Here is an 18,924-nt window from a genome sequence, read left to right on the forward strand (position 1 = left end):
AATAGGATTATAGAGAATGGATTGGAAATAGGGACACCAGGGGCTGGGATTGTGGCTCAGTGGTAGCACTTGCCTAGCATGAGTGAGGCCCTGGGTTCAATTCTCAGCACTGCATATAAATTAGATAAAATAAAGGTCCATTGACAGCTAAAAGAAAGAAAGAAATAGGGACACCAGGTGGAATTCACACAAACTAAAGGAGGAGTAGGGGTGGAAAGGAGGGAGTGAATTTAGATACCATGAAGGCAATAATGATAATAGTAAGATGAAACCACCCAACGCATGTAGCAAGTAGATTGATACATCACCTTCAAACGCCACAATGATCAACAGAAATTAAAGAGGTTTCAAAAAGGAATAAGGACCCTGGCAAAGAGTAACATTTAAGAGACAAGTGGAAGAAGTAGTACACTGCAGAAAAAAAGAGGAGTGGTCAGAGGGACCAGAAGGAGAAAGACAAGCAGGAGGAACGCATGACAACCAAGGAGGGAGACAGTTTCAAGGAGAAGAAAGTTGTGTTGAAAGTTATAACAAATCCATAGGAACTGAAAAGTATCATTGGATTTAGCAAACAGGAATCTACTGGTGACTTTGGCAAAAGCAATTTCAGAAGAATGGTGACAGCAAATGCAAGAGCATTCTATATTCAGGAGTTAAATGCAAGGAAAAGAACAGAAGAAGCAAGTGAGGACCATTCTTTTCAGGAGTCTTGGCTATTAAAAGGAGGAGGGAGGCTGGAAACTGGAGAGCTGTATAGGGCTGAAGACTTAAGCCCAGCTATGATCTGAAACAGAGCTTTTCCAGAAAGGAAAAGATAAAGGCAGAAAACAGGGGAGGCTGACTTCTGAGCACAGGTCTCAGAAGAAAGGATTCTCCTTCCTTTGAAATAAAGGAGGAGGGATGATGGCTGATAGAGCCAGGTGTAAGGGTCAAAGATAGATGTAACCGAATGTTTCCCTTTCCATATATTCACCGAATGACTTGTGGTACTAATAGAGCAAAGTACTAATTCAATTCAGACTTGCTGATTTCCTGATGAGTTGCCTTCGCTTCCTGATTTTCTTGACTTCCGTATCCTCCCTGTCTGGAGCAGCAGGAGTAGAATGAAATTCAACAGAACTTTGATGGATTTGGTTGATTTCATCAGTATTGTTCCTCTGATACCATAACTTTTGCTTCCCTCTCTTTACCATCTGGAGTCCCCAGATGAACAATGTGGAAGCATGGAGTAAGACACTAAACTAATTCTGAGAAGGGAACATCTTTAACAAGTTCGCTTTCATCCCATGATCTCAATCCATACCACTTATGGTCTGTACCATCTGCAAAACTATTAGTCAAATGTGGTCCTGTTAGTTATCTCATTATTGGAGATCACCATTTTCTGCCTGTTAACAACATGTCTCTATCTAATGCCTACTGTGTAGGTGCTAGGTTGCCAAGGATTTTTCATCTTAACAGAGAGATAAGAAATATGTATGTGTGTACATGAATTATGTATATAATCTATACATACATATGCATATACATGCATATATATACTTACATAACAACACTACAAGGAAGCACAGACTGCAAGTGAAAAATATAGGAAAAAGAGACATTAGATGTCAAATTTGGAGCCTCAAAGTAACAGGGAAAGCTTTAGGTAGTTAGTGCAAAGCAGGACTGATGTAGAATGAAGGGTAGGTTTAAGTGCTAAAAGAGGGAGAAAGTTAAAGATAAATTGGCAAAGATCAAGAAATGTGCTTGGCAATATTTAGGGAATACCTCAACGCTGGTTTTGTGAATCTATAAAGAAATTCAGATATCATCCAATAGATACAAGGAGCTACCAAAGATTTTAGAATGAAGACTGACTTATCCCATGTTTTTACAATTAATCTGGAAAACCAAACTAGAGCAATTTAAAAAAAGAAGTCAAAGATAATTCAGAGACTACTGTGATGCTTGAGATGAGGGTGATAAAGTCCTATACCATCTTAAAATTTTTATGCAGTAAAGTGTTGGCAATGAAGATGGAAAGAAACTGATGCCTACCTGGATATGGAAAAAGATAAAGGAGGCCAAGAGTACTATAAGGTTTCAAGAGAGAGGGAAGGGATAATGATGATACTCTGAAGGGAATGAAATAGGGAAATTCAGATAGTGCAGTTTAATGAGCAAAGAAGTTCAATGAAGTTTAAGATAGGTGGAAGTTAAGGTATGGATGACACATTTGGGAGATTTATAATAGATGGTTGTCACAAAAGCTTAAGGGAAAACCACTACTGGAAGTATGGATCTGAGAGTCAACTGCATAAGAGGACATATGGAGAGAAAAGGCAGAGGATAAAATGGAGTTAGAGGAACTAATGAGGAAGAAGAATGTGAGAGTAGCCCAAGAGATTAGAACAGGAGAACAGAGCATTGCAGAGGTCTTAGGAAGCGAGTTTTAAAGAGGAAGTGTGTAACAATGATGAATACTAAAGAGAGAAACGCAGTCACTTGTTATCTACAAGAGGAATGTTTCAACAGGAAAGAAGGCAGAAATAAATGGGTGGTAATGGTGATAATGAGAAGATAGTGATGAAAGCCGAGAGTGAGACTACTCTTGAGAAATAGAGTGGTGAGAACCAGCAAAGTTAATTAAGTTGAAGGAGATCTGGGTGAAGGGGGATTTGTTTCCCCCTTCAGAACTTGATCATAATTCTTGGCAGAAGAGAACATGTTAGAAAGGGACTGATTAAAACACAAGAGAAGCCAGGTTTTGCAGAGGCAGAAGAGGTTGGGATAAAGAACAAAGGTCTTGAGGGCTAATCTTTAATATAAGAAAGGCAAGCAGGAGAATATTTTTAAAGAGAATGGTGAAGGAGTTCTCCAGATAATTTCATTTTCTCACTTAACTGAAGGTAGTTAGCAGTTGAGTGTCTGAGGGATTTGTTGCCTAAGAGCTGAGAAAGGAAAGAGTAGAGGTGGCTGGGGTAGAATCTTAGACATGACATCATATGACTGTGTTTAAATCCCAGATAAGTTATGTTTGAGACTCAGTTTCCTCACAAAGTCATTAGAAGATTAAATGAGATAACACACATGTAAATGATAAAGCACTTCTTAAACAAGAGAAGTTTGGAACACCTGCCATAGGAAATGTGCTACAGCATGAATAAGAAATGAAACAAAGTATAACCAAGCATCAGAGGGTTTAGAGCAGAAGGTTAGAGCAACTCTATATAGCAAATACAAGTTCACACAGTTTTTGTGACTTAATTCCAGCATACTGGAGTGGAGAAAGCAGATTCTGAGTCAGGGTAAGGTTGGAAGACAAGAGGCTGAAGAAACCCAGGTAAGAACTATTTCAAGAGGCATGAATCCATTGAAAATTACATGTAAATATTATATTAAAAGGCGTTTGACTCACTGACACGTTATTTTTTCCTTTTGCTGCATTTAGAACCAGGTCTCAGGATCCTCACAATGGAGGCCAAACCATACAAGATATCTGCTCCACCTGCTCTTTTTTTGCAGTGCTGGGGATGGAAGATGGCCTCCACACATAGGAGGCAAGCACTCTTCCCGTGAGCCACACTCCAGACCTGACATGTTACGTTTTAGAAATAGCCAGATGTTTCTTTTTTTTTTTTTCCTTCAATTTTATAGTTTTCATATTTTGGAAACTTTTCTGTTAAAGTTCATACTCCAAGCACAATGCCTAGAGTATGAAATCTACAGCATAATGAAGATGTCAATAAAACAGCTGTCCATAGGTCCAAATCAGGTAAGTAAGGTCAGCAACAACAGGCAGGCATATTAGACAAGCTTAAGTGACTGGAGATAATGAAGACAGAGGGTAAGGAATTAGGGAGATAAAGTTTCCAGATCCTAGGTGTAGAGAAGCCCCCATATGACTAAATCAGGATTCTTAGTAAGAACACTTATCAGAGATAAGTATAAAGCTAAAGGTGCCAAGTGTGTCCATCTTCCTTATTAGGTGGTGAATCCACAAAGGGCTTGTCTCTTACTGACAACCTCCACTGTCCCATTGTGACCAGTCAGGATTGACTGATTTTAAAAAAAGCAGCCAGGATTGGTCAATGTAGCTCAGTGGCAAAGCACTTGCCCAGCTTGTGAGAGACCAAGGGTTTGATTCCCAGCACTGGGGGGAAAAAGATCAAGTCAGACTTGCTTTGCTAGTAGCTTTTCAGGTGGTAAATATTTAACACCTTTTGTCATCTACGCGCTTTCCCCGAACGGGGCGAAACAAAGGCTTCTCACTCAACAGGAATCAAAGTAGGGCTATCAGGGGCAGGTCGAATGAATCCCCCAAATCAAGACCTCCACTGTAATTGGTCAGTGGCCCTCCTAATTGGTTCCCAGAACCAGTCTGAGGTGCCCTCATCCCCGAAAAGTGCAGAAGCTAGAGAACCGCTGGAGTTCTTATAACCCTCACGCTGGGCCTTAGTGATTTTGGGACTAAAGTTTAGGAAGCTCGCTGGCTAACACCCTACGAGAAGAACGTCCAGCACCGCGCCTCAGGCCTCCCGAGCCAGAAAACACCGCCTACAACTCCCAGCAAGCTCCGAGTTGAGCTCCTGGGGCCAACTGACAGCGTCGCCCACCAATGGGAGAGCTCAGTCTGCGTTCTGGGGACCCACCCGAAAGCAAAAAGGAGGCCGACCCTGCCGCACATCAGCACTTCTCAAGTGTCCCTGAGTCCTCTCTGGCCGCCACTGGATAAAGGGATAGTGCTCGTAAAATGGTGACGCTGGCTACACTATGCCGCTCAGTCCTAGCCTTGATCTTCTCCTCACCCTGCCCCCGACTTGTTCCCCACCAGTGAACTGAGGGAGGGGGGCGGGGAATGTGGAAATGTCAAATTTTATTGGATGATGGTGGTGTCGATCTGGATGGAGGCTGGGCCCAGAATGGTAAGGTCCGCCCCTCTCAGGCGGTGATTGGAGTTCCCGGAGTCGACAGGGACTGGGATTGGTGCGAGGACCGGCACTAGCTTTCGGGTATCCTGGGCCAAAGCGCGGGGAGGTGGTCACCCAGGAGCTGGTGTGGACTCACGGCTCCCTCAACCCGCCACACGCCCTCGCAGAGGAAAGGAGCCAGGATCTTCTACCTCATTGCGCGGCGGCGGGGGTGGCGCTTGTCGCGTGTTGGGGCGGGACCAGTGGGGCGGGCTGCTGGGGGCGAGTGGCCATGGAGGGAGTGAGATACAGGGGTCTAGGAGGTGGCATCGAGACCTAGACCTAGAAGTGCAACAGGGGAGGAATTGGGAAACCGGTGGCTGTGGGTGTGTCTGGCATGGGATGTCATGGAAAGGAGGGGGCCCAACCACAAATCCTGAGTAGATTTGTGGATGTTTTCTTGGAGGTGCCCTGTACCTCCCGTTTGCTCATTTATTTGCCAACAGGAGAGTCCCCATGGTCTCTGTTCAAGTTCTGGGAACTTTCTCGTTGGGTGGGTTTAATCAGCCACACTATTATAGAACTGCCCGGGGTCTTTTCTGATACTGGGCACAAACCTTGGGAATATGTCAGAAAACAGGAAGCCACTTGTGGGCTTCGTGCACAAACTCCCCAATGGGACTGCACCTGGGAACTCAGGCAAGACTCACTGCCCTTCGTGCATGGGGCTTTTCAAAGCTCCCAGGCTCTTGCCTTGTTTGCACACGGTTTGCACCACGTGTCTGGAACAGCTGGAACCCTTCTCAATAGTGGACATGCGAGGGGGAGACTCTGACACAAGCTCTGAGGGGTCAATATTCCAGGAACTCAAGCCACGAAGTCAGCAGCCACAGATCGGCATCCTCTGTCCGGTATGTGATGCACAAGTGGACCTGCCTGCAGGTGGAGTGAAGGCTTTAACCATAGACCACCTGGCAATGAATGATGTCATGCTGGAGAATCTTCGAGGGGAAGGCCAGGGACTGGTGTGTGACCTATGCAGCGACAGGGAAGTGGAGAAGAGGTGTCAGACCTGCAAAGCCAATCTCTGCCACTTCTGCTGCCAGGCTCATAGGTAAAAATGGGATACCCCACCTGGTGTGACTTAAGAGTGGAGTACAAAGTGGTGTTAAGACATAAAACCTGGCTGGGCACATTGGCACACCCTTGTAATCCTAGTGGCTGGGGAGGCTGAGGCAGGAGGATTGTGAGTTCAAAGCCAACCTTAGCAGCTTAGTGAGACCTTAAGCAACTCAGTGAGGCCCTGTCTCTAAATAAAATTAAAAAAAGGGATGGGGCATGGCTCAATGGTTAAGTGCCCCTAGGTTCAATCCCTGGTTACTCCCCTCCCCCCCCCAAAAAAAGAAAGAAATCTTTCGTGGGTAGTTAAAAAGGAAAACTTTCTCAAATGCCATTAAAGATCAAAAACCAATACACAATGCAATAGCAAACACTCTAGAATAGTAGTTAGCCCCATTGGCCTAGAATAATACTTGTAATAACATGAAGGTTTGCATAGTCTTTTTCAATTTACAAAGCACATTCAGTTTCTTTTCATCATCAGTCATTTGTGTAGTGCATAAGTGTAGTAGGTGCTGAAGAAAGAGTAGGATGAGTATAATAGCATAGATACTACCCTTGATCTCATATGATCATTGCTACTGTTACAGAAAGGCAGGCACTATTTTCATCCGCATTTATTAATTGAAGGAATTTGCCAGGGTCTCACATCTGGTAAGTAAATAAGTAACAGAATCAAGTCTTAAACCCGTATCTTCTGACTATTCTGTGTTCTTTTTATTAATGCCATCTTCCCAGGATAGGAGCTGATCGTCTGGACCTCAGCTCAGCCTTTGCCTTATGCCATGGAGTAAGGATGTAGCTTGGAGTGGTGGAATGGTAGATATTATTTGGAGTGTTGATTATGTCTTCTATCACATTTGATGAACGGTTTGTCAGATGGATCATTCATTTTCCCTTGGTACTCTATCCCACTCCACTCTAAGGACATCCAAATATAAAATGACCAAGCTTTTAGGATTAGCCTAAAGTAGTTTTTAAGTTCCGACTTCCATTTGTTTTCTGACCTTACCAACAGAACAAGTTAGTAGTCTTCACTCTTTCTATTTTTAACTGGTAATTATGTGATAATCCCTATGACTGTATTGCTGCCAGCTAAACAGCTGACCCTATTTCTGTGCAGTTGCTCTTCTGGTGCCAGGATAGGCACTTAAGCTTCAAGTTAATATAATGCTAATAGGGGAAATCTGAGCAGTCACTGAGGTTTCTTAGGGATTTCCCTAAATCTCTGGAGGGCTACAGAAAAGGGGAATTAAAAGAGAGCTTTGATTTTTCTGACCATTGATTTCACTTTTTAGTAATGTTGATGACTCTTAAAGGAAATTCTAGTCTACTGATGTGGGTGATATAGGTATTGGTCAAAGGAAATACTTTAGATGAAAACCAGATAAAACTTTTTGTCAGGGCCAGCTAGTTGCTTTTTGCTTTTTCTTTTCTTCTTCTTTTTTTTTTTTTTCTACTACTGACCTTTTTATTTTTTATTTTGAAACAAGGTCTTGCTCAGTTGTCTAGGCCCACGTTGAACTTGGATCCTCCTGCTTCAGCCTCCCAAGTTGCCTGAATTATAGGTGTGCACCACCTTGCCCAGCTAGCTGGCTTTTTAATTGCTATGCCATTTGGCAGTTTATGTAGCTTGGTGATGGTTTTCATCGTGTTCAGCTCTAGCTTCCTATAGAAGCAGGCTGTGACTTTGTCCAGATTCACCAAATTACTGGGGAAAGTTTTAGGATGTCTTCTTGGCCTTATAACCTTTTGCAGAGAAATGTTCCAAGCCAAAGCCCAAGAGCACTCCTATTTTGTTATGAAATAATAGCCATTTTAGGTAGGTATTGGTCCTACTGTGCAAATAATGAATCAGAGAGGATCATACTGTTAGGGGTTAGAGCAAGGCATGGAACTCAGAGCCTGTGCTCTTAAAACTTCTGCCAAACTGTCTCCCACCTTGGAGTCATTCCCTAATATCCCATTTCTACCCGTTTGTTCCCAGGCGGCAGAAGAAAACAACTTATCATACTATGGTGGACCTCAAAGATCTGAAAGGTTGCAGTCGGATTGGAAAGCCCATCCTGTGTCCTGCTCACCCTGCAGAGGAGCTGAGGCTGTTTTGTGAACTCTGTGACCGGCCTGTGTGCCGGGATTGTGTGGTGGGGGAGCACCGGGAGCACCCCTACGACTTCACCAGCAATGTCATCCACAAGCATGGGGACTCCGTGCGGGAGCTCCTCAGAGGCACCCAGCCCCGTGTGGAGGCCCTGGAGGAAGCCCTGGCTCAGATCAAAAAGATGAACAGTACTCTCCAGGAGCGAGTGGAAGTAGTGGCAGCCGATGTGCGAAAGTTCTCTGAGGGCTACATCAAGGCCATTGAGGAGCACCAGGACAAGCTGCTGAAACAACTGGAAGACATACGGGTCCAGAAGGAAAACTTCCTGCAGCTACAGAAAGCACAGCTGGAACAGCTGCTGGCAGACATGCGGACTGGAGTGGAGTTCACTGAGCACTTGCTGACCAGCGGCTCGGACTTGGAGATCCTTATCACCAAGGGGGTGGTAGTAGAACGGCTCAGGAAACTGAACAAAGTTGAATGTAGCATCCGACCTGGAGTAAACGATAAAATAAGCTTCTCTCCTCAGGAGAAAGCAGGCCAGTGCCGTGGCTACGAAGTATATGGGGCCATTAATACCAAAGAGGTGGATCCAGCCAAATGTGTCCTTCAAGGAGAAGGTAGGAAGGCATTTGCCATAGGCATTGAGAGTGGACAGGGACATGGGGTTTAAAGAACTGTGACTTGTTCAGCTGGAAAAGAGATAAAGTGACCTGCTGTCTTGCCCCTTTTTGATTTGTTCTGGTCAGAGTGCAATTGATATTTAATACAGGTGTGAGACTTTGCCCTTTTCCACTTCAGAAAAGTAGTAACTACCAAGAATTCAGGGATCATTCTTTGTTCCCATCAGAGCCAGAACCAGGACAGTGCCCGCAGGAGATAAGAGCAATGACAAGGGCAGGGTGAGGTCTTCCTGCTCAGAGTGTGGCAGGCCTCGGCTGCCTGCATCAAGTTCTGCAGGAGGTTAGAAATGAGGAAAACGATGTTATGTTTTCCTTTCTTCCACGCCCATTCTTGGTTCACATAAACCTTATATCATTGGCATTTAAAAGAATATGATAGGTGTTTCATTCAGCAGAGGAAGAAATGGTTTCTTTTAACTCGTATTGTATTCCTAAAGGAAGCATATTAGTCAAATATGTATTTTATAGATCAGTTCTGATGGGAAAATTGTATTCAAGAGTCATCCTGACTCTGGCAAGGAATTCATAACTTTGGAAGTCACAGATACCTTTAAGAATGATCTATTCCCTCAGAAACACCTATGGAACTAGGGCATATGCTTTGAGGAGATGTTTAGACCCTTCATGAGCCTCTCCATAGACCTCCTATTAGTTATGAAGCCTGGGCTAGGAGACCTGGTTCATCTGGATGCTGGGCTGGAGGCTGTAGCTTCTGGATACCCCCCACCCCAGCTTGGCACAAGCTGCTGAGTTGCAGAGGATCTCACTACATGGAGGGTCTAAATTGATTGTCTGTATCCTCTGCCTATTCCAATAGGATCCAGAGCTTGCAGAGAGTGGTTTTGCAGTTACTAGCTTCTCATAGATCTTGAGATTTCCTTCTCCAAATACCTAGGTCAATCTTGAGTATTTTCAAACCTTCCTTAAGGGTGAAAATAAAGTTCAGGATCCTGTGCAACCCAAGAGCCAAGCTCCCAGGAAGAATTCCCAAGAGATATACTCTGGAAGGCTGAAGGGAAAGAGAAAAGAAAGAGAGTAGGGTGTTACAATAAGCAGGAAACACAACCTTTGTGTTCTGAAAAGAAAAAGCGAGATGATATCTGATCTAGGGATGTGGTCACTGCAGTTTACCTTTAAGGTGAGCACTGAGTGTTATTTTTTGCAGATCTCCACAGAGCTCGAGAGAAACAGACAACCTCTTTCACCGTACTTTGTAAGGATGCGGCAGGAGAGAGCATGGGCAGGGGAGGAGACAATGTCCATGTTGCAGTTCTCCCTAAAGATAAGAAAGACAGGTTTGTGTTGTGCAGTTAGATGTCATGGGTAATAAGCAGGAGGAAACTGGAAACGTGAGGTCTTTTGAGTTTTGGGAGATGTAACTGTAGTAGTCTATCTTATCTTTATGAAAAAATGTGTTATAACCAGTTGGGCCAAATGTGTTTTCTTTTGTGGATTGTATTCCTAAACCCAGTCCTCTCTCAAAGATAAATCTGTCCCTTCGATTACCTTCTTCCCAGCTTTGGAAGAGACTGAACATTTTTCTAGACTGGACCGAATTTTACCCTTCCTAAAATTTAACCTACCTTTTCTACTAAATTGTGCCAGGAGCATATTTATATTTCTCTGGAATTGGATTATGGAGAAAGGACTGAAGTAGGATTTATGCTGCTTAGTCTCTGTTGGAAAATTAATTTCTGAGACAAGTGGAAGAAGCCTCCTCTTTGGGGGACATTTAATATTGAGTGGAATGGTATAAGAGTTTACATACTAAAATGGTAGGCAACTGAAGCAGGTTTGTGAGAGGGAGTGGATTTTCTAATTCTTGTCTACATTCAGTCCAGTCAGGACAATGGTCCAAGATAACAAGGATGGAACATACTACGTTTCCTACACCCCCAAGGAACCTGGACTCTACACTGTGTGGGTCTGCATCAAAAAGCAGCATGTGCAGGTAAGTAAGACCCTAGCACATGCTGCCCCTGGCTCCTTTGACCCTGCCCTGCCTGGTTTTGTCATCTTGGGTTCTGGAGACATATCTCATAGGATCAGCTACATCAAGATTGAATAAGATTTTTTTTTTTTTTTGCCTTTTCCTCACTGTAGAAAAATCCTAGATTTTACCACTCTTATTCTTACTAGAGAATGCTAGTGAGCATAAGAACTCTTTATCTATCCCTATTTGCCTCCTGGCATTTCTGCTTGTATTTTATCATTTTCCTAGTCAGTTTGTTGAGGAAGATGCCCCAAACACAGGGGAAATCTATCAGCAGAGAAGCATGCACCTTCAAGGAATGCACCTTCTAGCTCAGTATTTTCCAGCTTCGTTCAAACTGACCAGACATGAACTTACTGGGACATAATTGGCAGGGTTATATCCCCTCCTCTCAACTGACCAGTTGTCCATCTGCCTTACCATCTGCTCATGTAATTCTCTACTCTGTTTTACATATATGCTTATCTGTTACCATGGTTACTATACTACTTCCACAAATAAGTATGATACTTTCTGGTTTGTGAAGTTTTTAAAATTGGGTAATACATGTCCATCTGATTTTCTCTGATGACATCTACTAACATTAGTCAAAGGTTTCCATCAACCAGAAAACAACGTTGTTGGAAATAACAGAACACTATGCAGTGTCACCCTCCCTTAGGCTTGTGACCTGTGTACTAGGCAGACTCATTCAATAGTCATTTATTGTTTACCTAATCACAGTATGTCAGGAAAGGTGTTTTTGTACATTCATTCTGTTTTTCTTTTCAAAATCACACAAGTACAAGGATCATTGTTCAATTAGACTGAGACTAAACTTGCCACACTATGCAGTGGCTCTGTAGCAAAATCAGAATTTGAGCCTATTTCTTTGATGCTTAGTTGTTGTTTTTTTGTTTGTTTTAATGAATTGTGTGTGAGCTTTCTGTCACTGTGACAAAATACCTGGGATAATCAACTGAAAAGAAGTAAAGGTTTGTTTTGGCTCCCAGTTAGAGGTTTCAGTTCATGGTTCTCCTTTAAAATGAGGGGGAATATACTATTGTAAAGGCTTCTAAGATGCTGGGCTTTTTATTTTGTGCTCTCTCAGACTATGGGGTTCTCACATATGGAAAGACAAATTGTAACACTCATTAAACTTTTTTGTTTTGTTTAACATAGGATAGAAATTAGAAAATGAAAGTTATCCTTGAAGAGAGTGGGGGTGTTGGGAGAGTTACTAATTTGAAAATTATTAGCCAGATGCATTTAACCTTTCTCCCTTCCATATATCTTCACAGTCCCAGGGTAAATAGGTGGGCAAACAGATGTGTTGTGTCCAGGATAGAGGAGTAGGAAGAAAGAGGGTAGCCCAGTATGTGAGGAGAGGACCACAGGATGTCTTCCTAGCCTTGTGGTTGCAAATTTCTACAAATTACCCCTGAGATTACTTAATAATTAAGACTAAGAATCCTGAAAACCAAAAGTCACATAAAAGCACAAATTGAGATGACTTTTAATGTATCAAGTGGTCTATACACTTTGATTTCACACAGGGAGGCAGAATTCTGTAAGAACAAGCTTAACCTGATTAGGGTATGGGCTTCTGCTTTTCTGCCATCTTACCAGAACAAGCCCCATCTAATTCAGATGTCACTGAGAAGAGATCCGAGTCTGTGGGGTTCTGCTCAGTGTCCAAGGGGTTCTGTGAAGCAATCAGTTTCCACGGTGGAAAGCATGACCGAGGGCTGCACAGGCTCCGTGATTCCAGTTTACTTCATTTGTGCCTACCCCCACCTAGCTGAGCGGAGTTCTTGCCCTCTCATCTGTTTCTCTCCTACTGTCCTTGTCCCTCCAAGGGTGGGCTCCATGGCTAGTATGTTTAGCACATAGCGATGCTCAGCATGCCCTGTTGACTCATAAGGTGCTGTTCTTTGCTCTTGACCTGAACATGGAAGGGCTCGCCATTCACTGTGACCGTGAGAAGAAAGCACCGCCCACACCTAGGTGTGTTTCACTGCTGCACCTTCTGTTCTAGTGGAGGCCAGAAGACTGCACGCTGTGCCTGTGGAGGCACCATGCCAGGTAAGAGTAACTCCATTACCCTTGGGACTGTGCCAGCAGTACAGATCAAGTGACAGCCCCCTACACTGCCATACAGCCACTAGGTTGGGATGCTTGGACTGAGGCTTTGTTTCTAGGAAGCACAGCCTGTCTGTGTGCAGAAGATCCACTTAAACTGACTTCTGTGTTCTGAGTTGAAATTTCGGACTGAAAGTTCAGAGCTGTCTAGTTTTGATACAGTTCACCAATCCTGCAATCCCATGCTTCTCTGGGATTCTCAGTTTCAGTCTGTACCCTTTCTAGTAGGCTGAGCAGCATGAGAAAGGTAGACCCATCTTACCCCTTTTAAAAACTTAAAGAAATGATTGGGGAGTGGATGATTAGATTAGTTAAACCCGGTATGGCTCTTTTTGGTGGTAGGAGATCACAGGTGAAAAGTCTTAATTATTTTTTTAATTGCTCTATCATGTCCTTAATCTAACGGTGGGCCATAAAATGGGCTTTTGCACTCTTCCTTATAACCACTTCAACACCTACCTCCTTTTTCATTTCCTTTAATCTACCCTTCTTTTTATTTCATTTTACAATTAAAATCCAAATCCTAATCCTTTCATTTTGCAGTTAAAGACTAAACTTGTTCATCTCCTTCAGTTGATGCATTTAAACACTTGGGAGAACTTTATTAACCTTAGTTGATTTGCTGTGATGAGTCTTGAGAATCCTCCTACCATGGAGGGTCAGATAGCTGGTTCCTCTCATCAGGGTTTTCTTAGGGAATGTCCATATGTTGCCAGGAGATTTAATTTCCATGATATCTGGACTCCACTCTCAGGGTTGTTTTTTCCTCTCCTCTTTGTACTATGCAGGTGGGTACCTAGGCTGTGGCCATGGGCACAAAGGCCACCCTGGTCGTCCCCACTGGTCTTGCTGTGGGAAGTTGACTGAGAAATCTGAATGCACATACACAGGTGGGCAGAGCACCCCGAGGAGTCTACTTAGGACTGTGGCACTCTGATGGCTTCCTGGCAGCCTGGTAAAACTGCAGACGGCTTGACTTCAGATTTCCAGAGGATTCCAAAGCTCCGTTAATTCTGAAGAGACTGATAGAATTAAAAACAAAGTGCCTTATCTTATGTTACAGTTGAAGTGCTTATTTGTAAGTTACTTGCTGATTGTACTTGTGAATGGTTGACTGTGTTTCTCTTTTAAGGTAGGTTGGCGTGTTCTTTCTGTTTTGTGCAGATATGGAAGTATCTATGCCCTTGGAACTTAGAAATCATGGAGTGGGGAATAACTTAGCTCCTTACTTTCTGATATAGAATAACCTTTTTAATTTTTCCCTGAGCTATGTTATTTAGACATTTCCCTCAGAATATAAAAACCTCCCTCCATTTTATCCACTGTTTCTTAGCACACTTTCAGTGGATTCACTGGTACGTATTTTGTGACCATTATAATGTATCCTTGCTGTTTGGGCAGGTGTCTCCCTCCTATCCTCTCTGGACCATGTCCACCTACTGCCCCTGAACCTGAAAGATTGCTCTTTGGAATAGAGTATACTAGAGTATACAAGTAGAAAATTAATACAAGGGTGTTGAAATACATCTCACATATCTATTGCAGTTCTGTTGATGCCAGGTGGTCTAGATGCCATCATCCCTTCACATCACTTTGATATTTAGAGAATAATTTGCTTGTGTGTATATACCTAGAAACTTACCTGAAAACTTTGTTTCTTACAAGGTGCCTTATTAGCTGCTAGAGAATTCTGGGGAGAGGAAATAGCTCTGGTGCCTCAGCCCTGCCAAGCATTTCTCTGTTTATGTTTTGTGTGTTCTTCTGGGACTCTCAGTTTCTTCCATAGCAGTAAACTCAGAATATATTAAATAAAATTATTGAAATCTGCATTGTAAGATTCCTTAAGTAGTGGATGACTCATTTGAGTGGTGAATTGGGTCAGGCAAAGAAAGCTAAGTCATTAGATGATGACTGTCAGATCATGTGGGGTGTATTTCCTTCTTGAGGTTGACATAAACACTAAGATGTTCTCTATAGTCTCATCCTCTTCTGGAAACATTTCTATCAGCCTCCTTAACCAAATCTGATCTACCCAGAAGATGCTGTTGCCCATCACCCTCTCAGATTGTTAGCAATGTGCTCCTCCTCACTGCTGATATCCCTGGGCCAAGGGTCAGGTAGGGGTCCTTTTAGTTTGTCATTGTTGCTTTAAGATGAGTGGTTCTCAGCTAGGAGGAATTTTGTCCCCCAGAGGACATCTGATAGTCTCAGAGAAAGTTTTATGGCCACTACTGGGACAGATGCTAGTAACATCAAGTGGGAACAGCTCAGGGATGCTACAGTGCTCAGGGTAGCTTCCCCAAATGAGGAATTATCCAATTCAAAATGTCAGTAGTGCCACTGTTGAAAAATCCTCTTCTGAACCATTATCCCCACTTGTTTTCTGAAAACTGTCAGCCTTGAAGCTCATGCCATCAAACTATACAACTTGCTGTTCCTCCATGGTTCAGCCATCTACAGAGCCCCAAATCATTCCCTCTCTTCTTGCTTATAGTATCAAGCTTGCTGTTGCCCCAGTACTATTTCTCATCAATCTGGGGGTAATTCAGTACACACAGACCTTGTGGTTCTGCAGCCATTTCCACTTAGCCTACCTTAACCTTGTAATCAGACCTGATTCCACCTGCACCCTCTGCACAGTCTCAGTTTCACTCACCCTCCAACCACAACCTCCCCTCTTTGCACTTAACCTCTACGAGAACCTGACTCTAGTGATTCTGCTGCCTCCTTTGAATCCACCATGCAGTGATTCTACCACCTTCTTGCTGTTCTTCTCACCCCCTCCTGTCCTCTCCTTCATCCTTCTCAGCTTAGATTCTATAGATCATCATTACAATCTCTCTTGTATATGGTGGTCCCTTGTCTTGACAGAACTGCAACCCAGGTTGGATCCAGCTTTCCATCTAACCCTCTGAATGATTCTGCAGAAAACTGCAAAAGCATGATGACTAGTCCCACTTTGAACTGATGACCACTAATTTTAATAGACTCTTAGCAGTGTCTAGTGTGTTGACAACATCTCCTTAGTCCATTTACTGTCCCACTGTCCTAGATGATTGTTTCATACTGTCTCTTCAGACTTCAATTTCTGCTCCATCTCTCAGGAAATTCTCTTCTGAATCCTTTTTATTTTCTTGGTGAAATAGGAAGCAAGTTCTTTGTGCTCTCTTCCTCTTCTCATAAGGACACCCACCAGCCTTACTGGATTAAGGCCCCATTTAACCTTAATTACCTTTGTAAAAGCCCTATTTCCAAATACTATTGTGTTGAGGATTAGGGCTTGCCTTGCAATTTTTGGGGGATCACAATTCAGTCTATAATAACTTTACATCCCATTTTAGCAACCTATTTCTCAGCTCCCCAGACCTCAATAGAATTGTGATTTGTTACCTCTATTCCCCACCGCCTGCTCTTTCTACTCTCTCTTAGATTGAATCCAGTCAGTCTTTCATCCTCAGGACTCCACTGAAATAACTGTCAATGTCACCAGTAATATCCATGTTACAGAATCCAAGTTAGTTTTCAATCTTTATCCCTTTTGACCTATCAGTAGCAATTATCATAGCTGATCACTTTCCCCTCTATGAAACATTGTCTTCACTTGTTTTATGTGGCATGACTCTTCTTAGTTTTCCTGTCTCATTGTCTTTTCCTTCTCATTCTCCTTTGCTATATCCTTCTTATCTTACTGTTCTCTACCTCAGAGAGTCAAGGATCAGTTCTTACAGTTCTCTCTTTCCCCTGCTCCCTAGATGATCTCATTCTATCATGATTTTAAATACCATTTATACACTGACTTCCAAATTTATCTCCTGGTCCAATCTCTATATAGCATAATATCCAATAGCTTTACTTAACATCTCCCCTTGTATGTATATATTTAATAGGCACCTCGAATGTAATATGTCCAAAACAGATTTCCAATTTTAATTCTTACTTCCCATTTACTCACCACCACCAAACCATTTCTCCCAGTCTTTTACATCTCTTTAAAAGGAAAGCACAAATCCATTCTTAGAGGCAGTGGAGCCAATAACCTTGGAAATGTGCTTTGTACCTCTGTCACATGCCACATCCAATCCACAGGCAAATCCTGTTGGCCCTTCCTTCTAAATATATCTTCTGACCACTGCTTTCCACTTCCATTGCTACCATCCTGGTATGAGATAGCAAGATTTCTCACCTGAAGTCTTACAGTTGTTTTCTAACTCATCTATTTCCACCCTTACTCCCTTACCTTGTACTCTCAACCCAAAAGAATGATCCTTTCAAAATATGGCAGATCATGTCATTTTGTGCTCCACATCCTCCAGTGGTCTCCCCTGTTACTCAAAACAATAGCCAGCATACATGCGTCACATCAGCATGTGAGAGCAGTGAGATTTGGATCCTTGCTCTTCTCTTGTTTCCTGCCCATTCCCCTCCATCACTCTAGTCTAACCAAACTTGCCTGCCTGCTGCTCCTAACGCTCCAAGCACTCTCTGTCTTGAGGCCTAAAATCACTGCCCATCCATGTGAAATCCTCTTTTCACAGTTAACTTCATGATTTACTCCCATATTCCTTCAGGTTTCAGCTTCATTGTCAACTACCATCCTGTTAGTGAGGTCCCTCACTATCCTGTGTAAAATAGCAACATCATACCCCAGGATTCCATATTACCCTGACTAGGATTCATCGCTTCTGACATATATTTCTGTTTATGCTCTGTCCTTTTATACCAGGCTGTAAACTCAGTGAGATCAGGGACTTGACATTGAGTAACCTACTATATTGTCCCCATGTAGGACAGTTCTTGGCACGTAGTAGAGACTAAATGTTAAATCAAATGAATATAGATCTAGTTGGTAGAATTTTTAGTTTGGATCTACTTAGTCTGTTTTCATAAGACTTCCCTTCTTCCAGACTCCAATATTTCTTGTTTAACCAACTACCACTTGGGAAAAAGTCTCAGACTTCTCAAACTTGTTGGATAAACTATATGCACCCGAGGGGCCACCCTTGAATTTTCCAGTTACCTCAGATAGCTAGGGAATAACTTGCCATGAAGAAGCCTGTTGTATTACATCATCTTTCCCCATGTGTCTTTTTATGAAGCATATTGCAGAATTGTGGATAAAAAAACTTATCATTTATTTCAGATAGAACCTGCTATACATGAAGTTATATTACAATACAAAATTTCTGTAAGATGTCTAGTTTTGGTTTAATGACTTGGACTTTAGACACTACTAATAGTAACAATTCTTCTAGAATTATTTAAAGTTTGTATGGGTGGCAGTCAGAGAGGCTGTCCTTGGCCTGCACAAAAGGAACCTTAACCCAATTTAATTCAACTACTCTGCCAACTGAAAGACCTGGTAAAGTAGGAGTGATCTACAGAGCTCAAGACTCCAAGGTGAGGGAAAAGGACTTGGAGGATTTAGAACTTGTCTCCATGTAATGAAGTGCTTCAGAAATCATCTGTGAGTTGTGAGCATTGGAGCATCAACAAAATGCTGCATTATGATGTGGGTTATGCTGCTGGTGTTAAGGTTAAAAAAAAAAAAAACAGCACAAATTAGCTTCAGTCCTCTGGGATAAACACTTTGGATAAACACTTTGGCTGTCTTGGAGAACAAACACACACATTTACCTGTCAACCCACCCATTCTCTGATGTCTACAATGCATTTATTGCTCAATTTTACTCCAGAAGATGGATACCTGTATTGGGTTTGGCTCAGTTAAGAGGTTGTTTGATGAAGTGAAGCTAATTAGAAGCAGAATACAGGAAGAGGCATTTCACTCTGCCCTGTTAGCCCTACATGCTGGTGTAGGAATTCCTTCATTACTTCCAGAAAGATCTCCCCTGACTGGGTTAAATCCCTGCGATAAACCCTCATGTGTGTGTGTGTGTGTGTGTGTGTGTGTGTGTGTGTGCGCCTCTCCATCATCACAATCATCACCATGCTGCTTCATAGCCATTCATAATTAATTTGATTAGTTCCTATCTCCCCTATTGCACTCTAAGCTTC

At 42.7% G+C, this 18,924-nt stretch overlaps 1 protein-coding gene across 2 annotated transcripts; it reads left to right on the top strand.

The window, feature by feature from the left end:
• The first annotated feature begins 4,931 nt into the window (after positions 1 to 4,931).
• Positions 4,932 to 14,755, top strand: Trim45 (tripartite motif containing 45). 2 transcript variants are annotated; one of them, XM_047561436.1, is made up of 6 exons: positions 4,932 to 6,006; positions 7,999 to 8,732; positions 9,961 to 10,090; positions 10,632 to 10,746; positions 12,726 to 12,852; positions 13,800 to 14,755. In XM_047561436.1, exons 1-6 carry the CDS (start codon positions 5,519 to 5,521, stop codon positions 13,844 to 13,846), a joined length of 1,641 nt encoding a protein of 546 aa, XP_047417392.1. In that variant the 5' UTR covers positions 4,932 to 5,518; the 3' UTR covers positions 13,847 to 14,755. The 2 variants fall into 2 exon arrangements, with proteins under 2 accessions (XP_047417392.1, XP_047417383.1); XM_047561427.1 differs by having other exon boundaries at positions 4,935 to 6,006; positions 13,698 to 14,754.
• Positions 14,756 to 18,924: the final 4,169 nt, after the last annotated feature.

Source organism: Sciurus carolinensis, chromosome 1 (assembly GCF_902686445.1).
Source record: "Sciurus carolinensis chromosome 1, mSciCar1.2, whole genome shotgun sequence".
Taxonomy (NCBI): domain Eukaryota; kingdom Metazoa; phylum Chordata; class Mammalia; order Rodentia; family Sciuridae; genus Sciurus; species Sciurus carolinensis.

Excerpts from the sequence above, each read along its gene's own strand:
- Trim45 (XM_047561427.1), top strand. The coding sequence starts at position 5,519 with ATGTCAGAAAACAGGAAGCCACTTGTGGGCTTCGTGCACAAACTCCCC. Across the intron at positions 6,007-7,998 it reads TTCTGCTGCCAGGCTCATAG|GCGGCAGAAGAAAACAACTT; the intron begins GTAAAAATGGGA and ends GTTTGTTCCCAG. Across the intron at positions 8,733-9,960 it reads ATGTGTCCTTCAAGGAGAAG|ATCTCCACAGAGCTCGAGAG; the intron begins GTAGGAAGGCAT and ends TATTTTTTGCAG.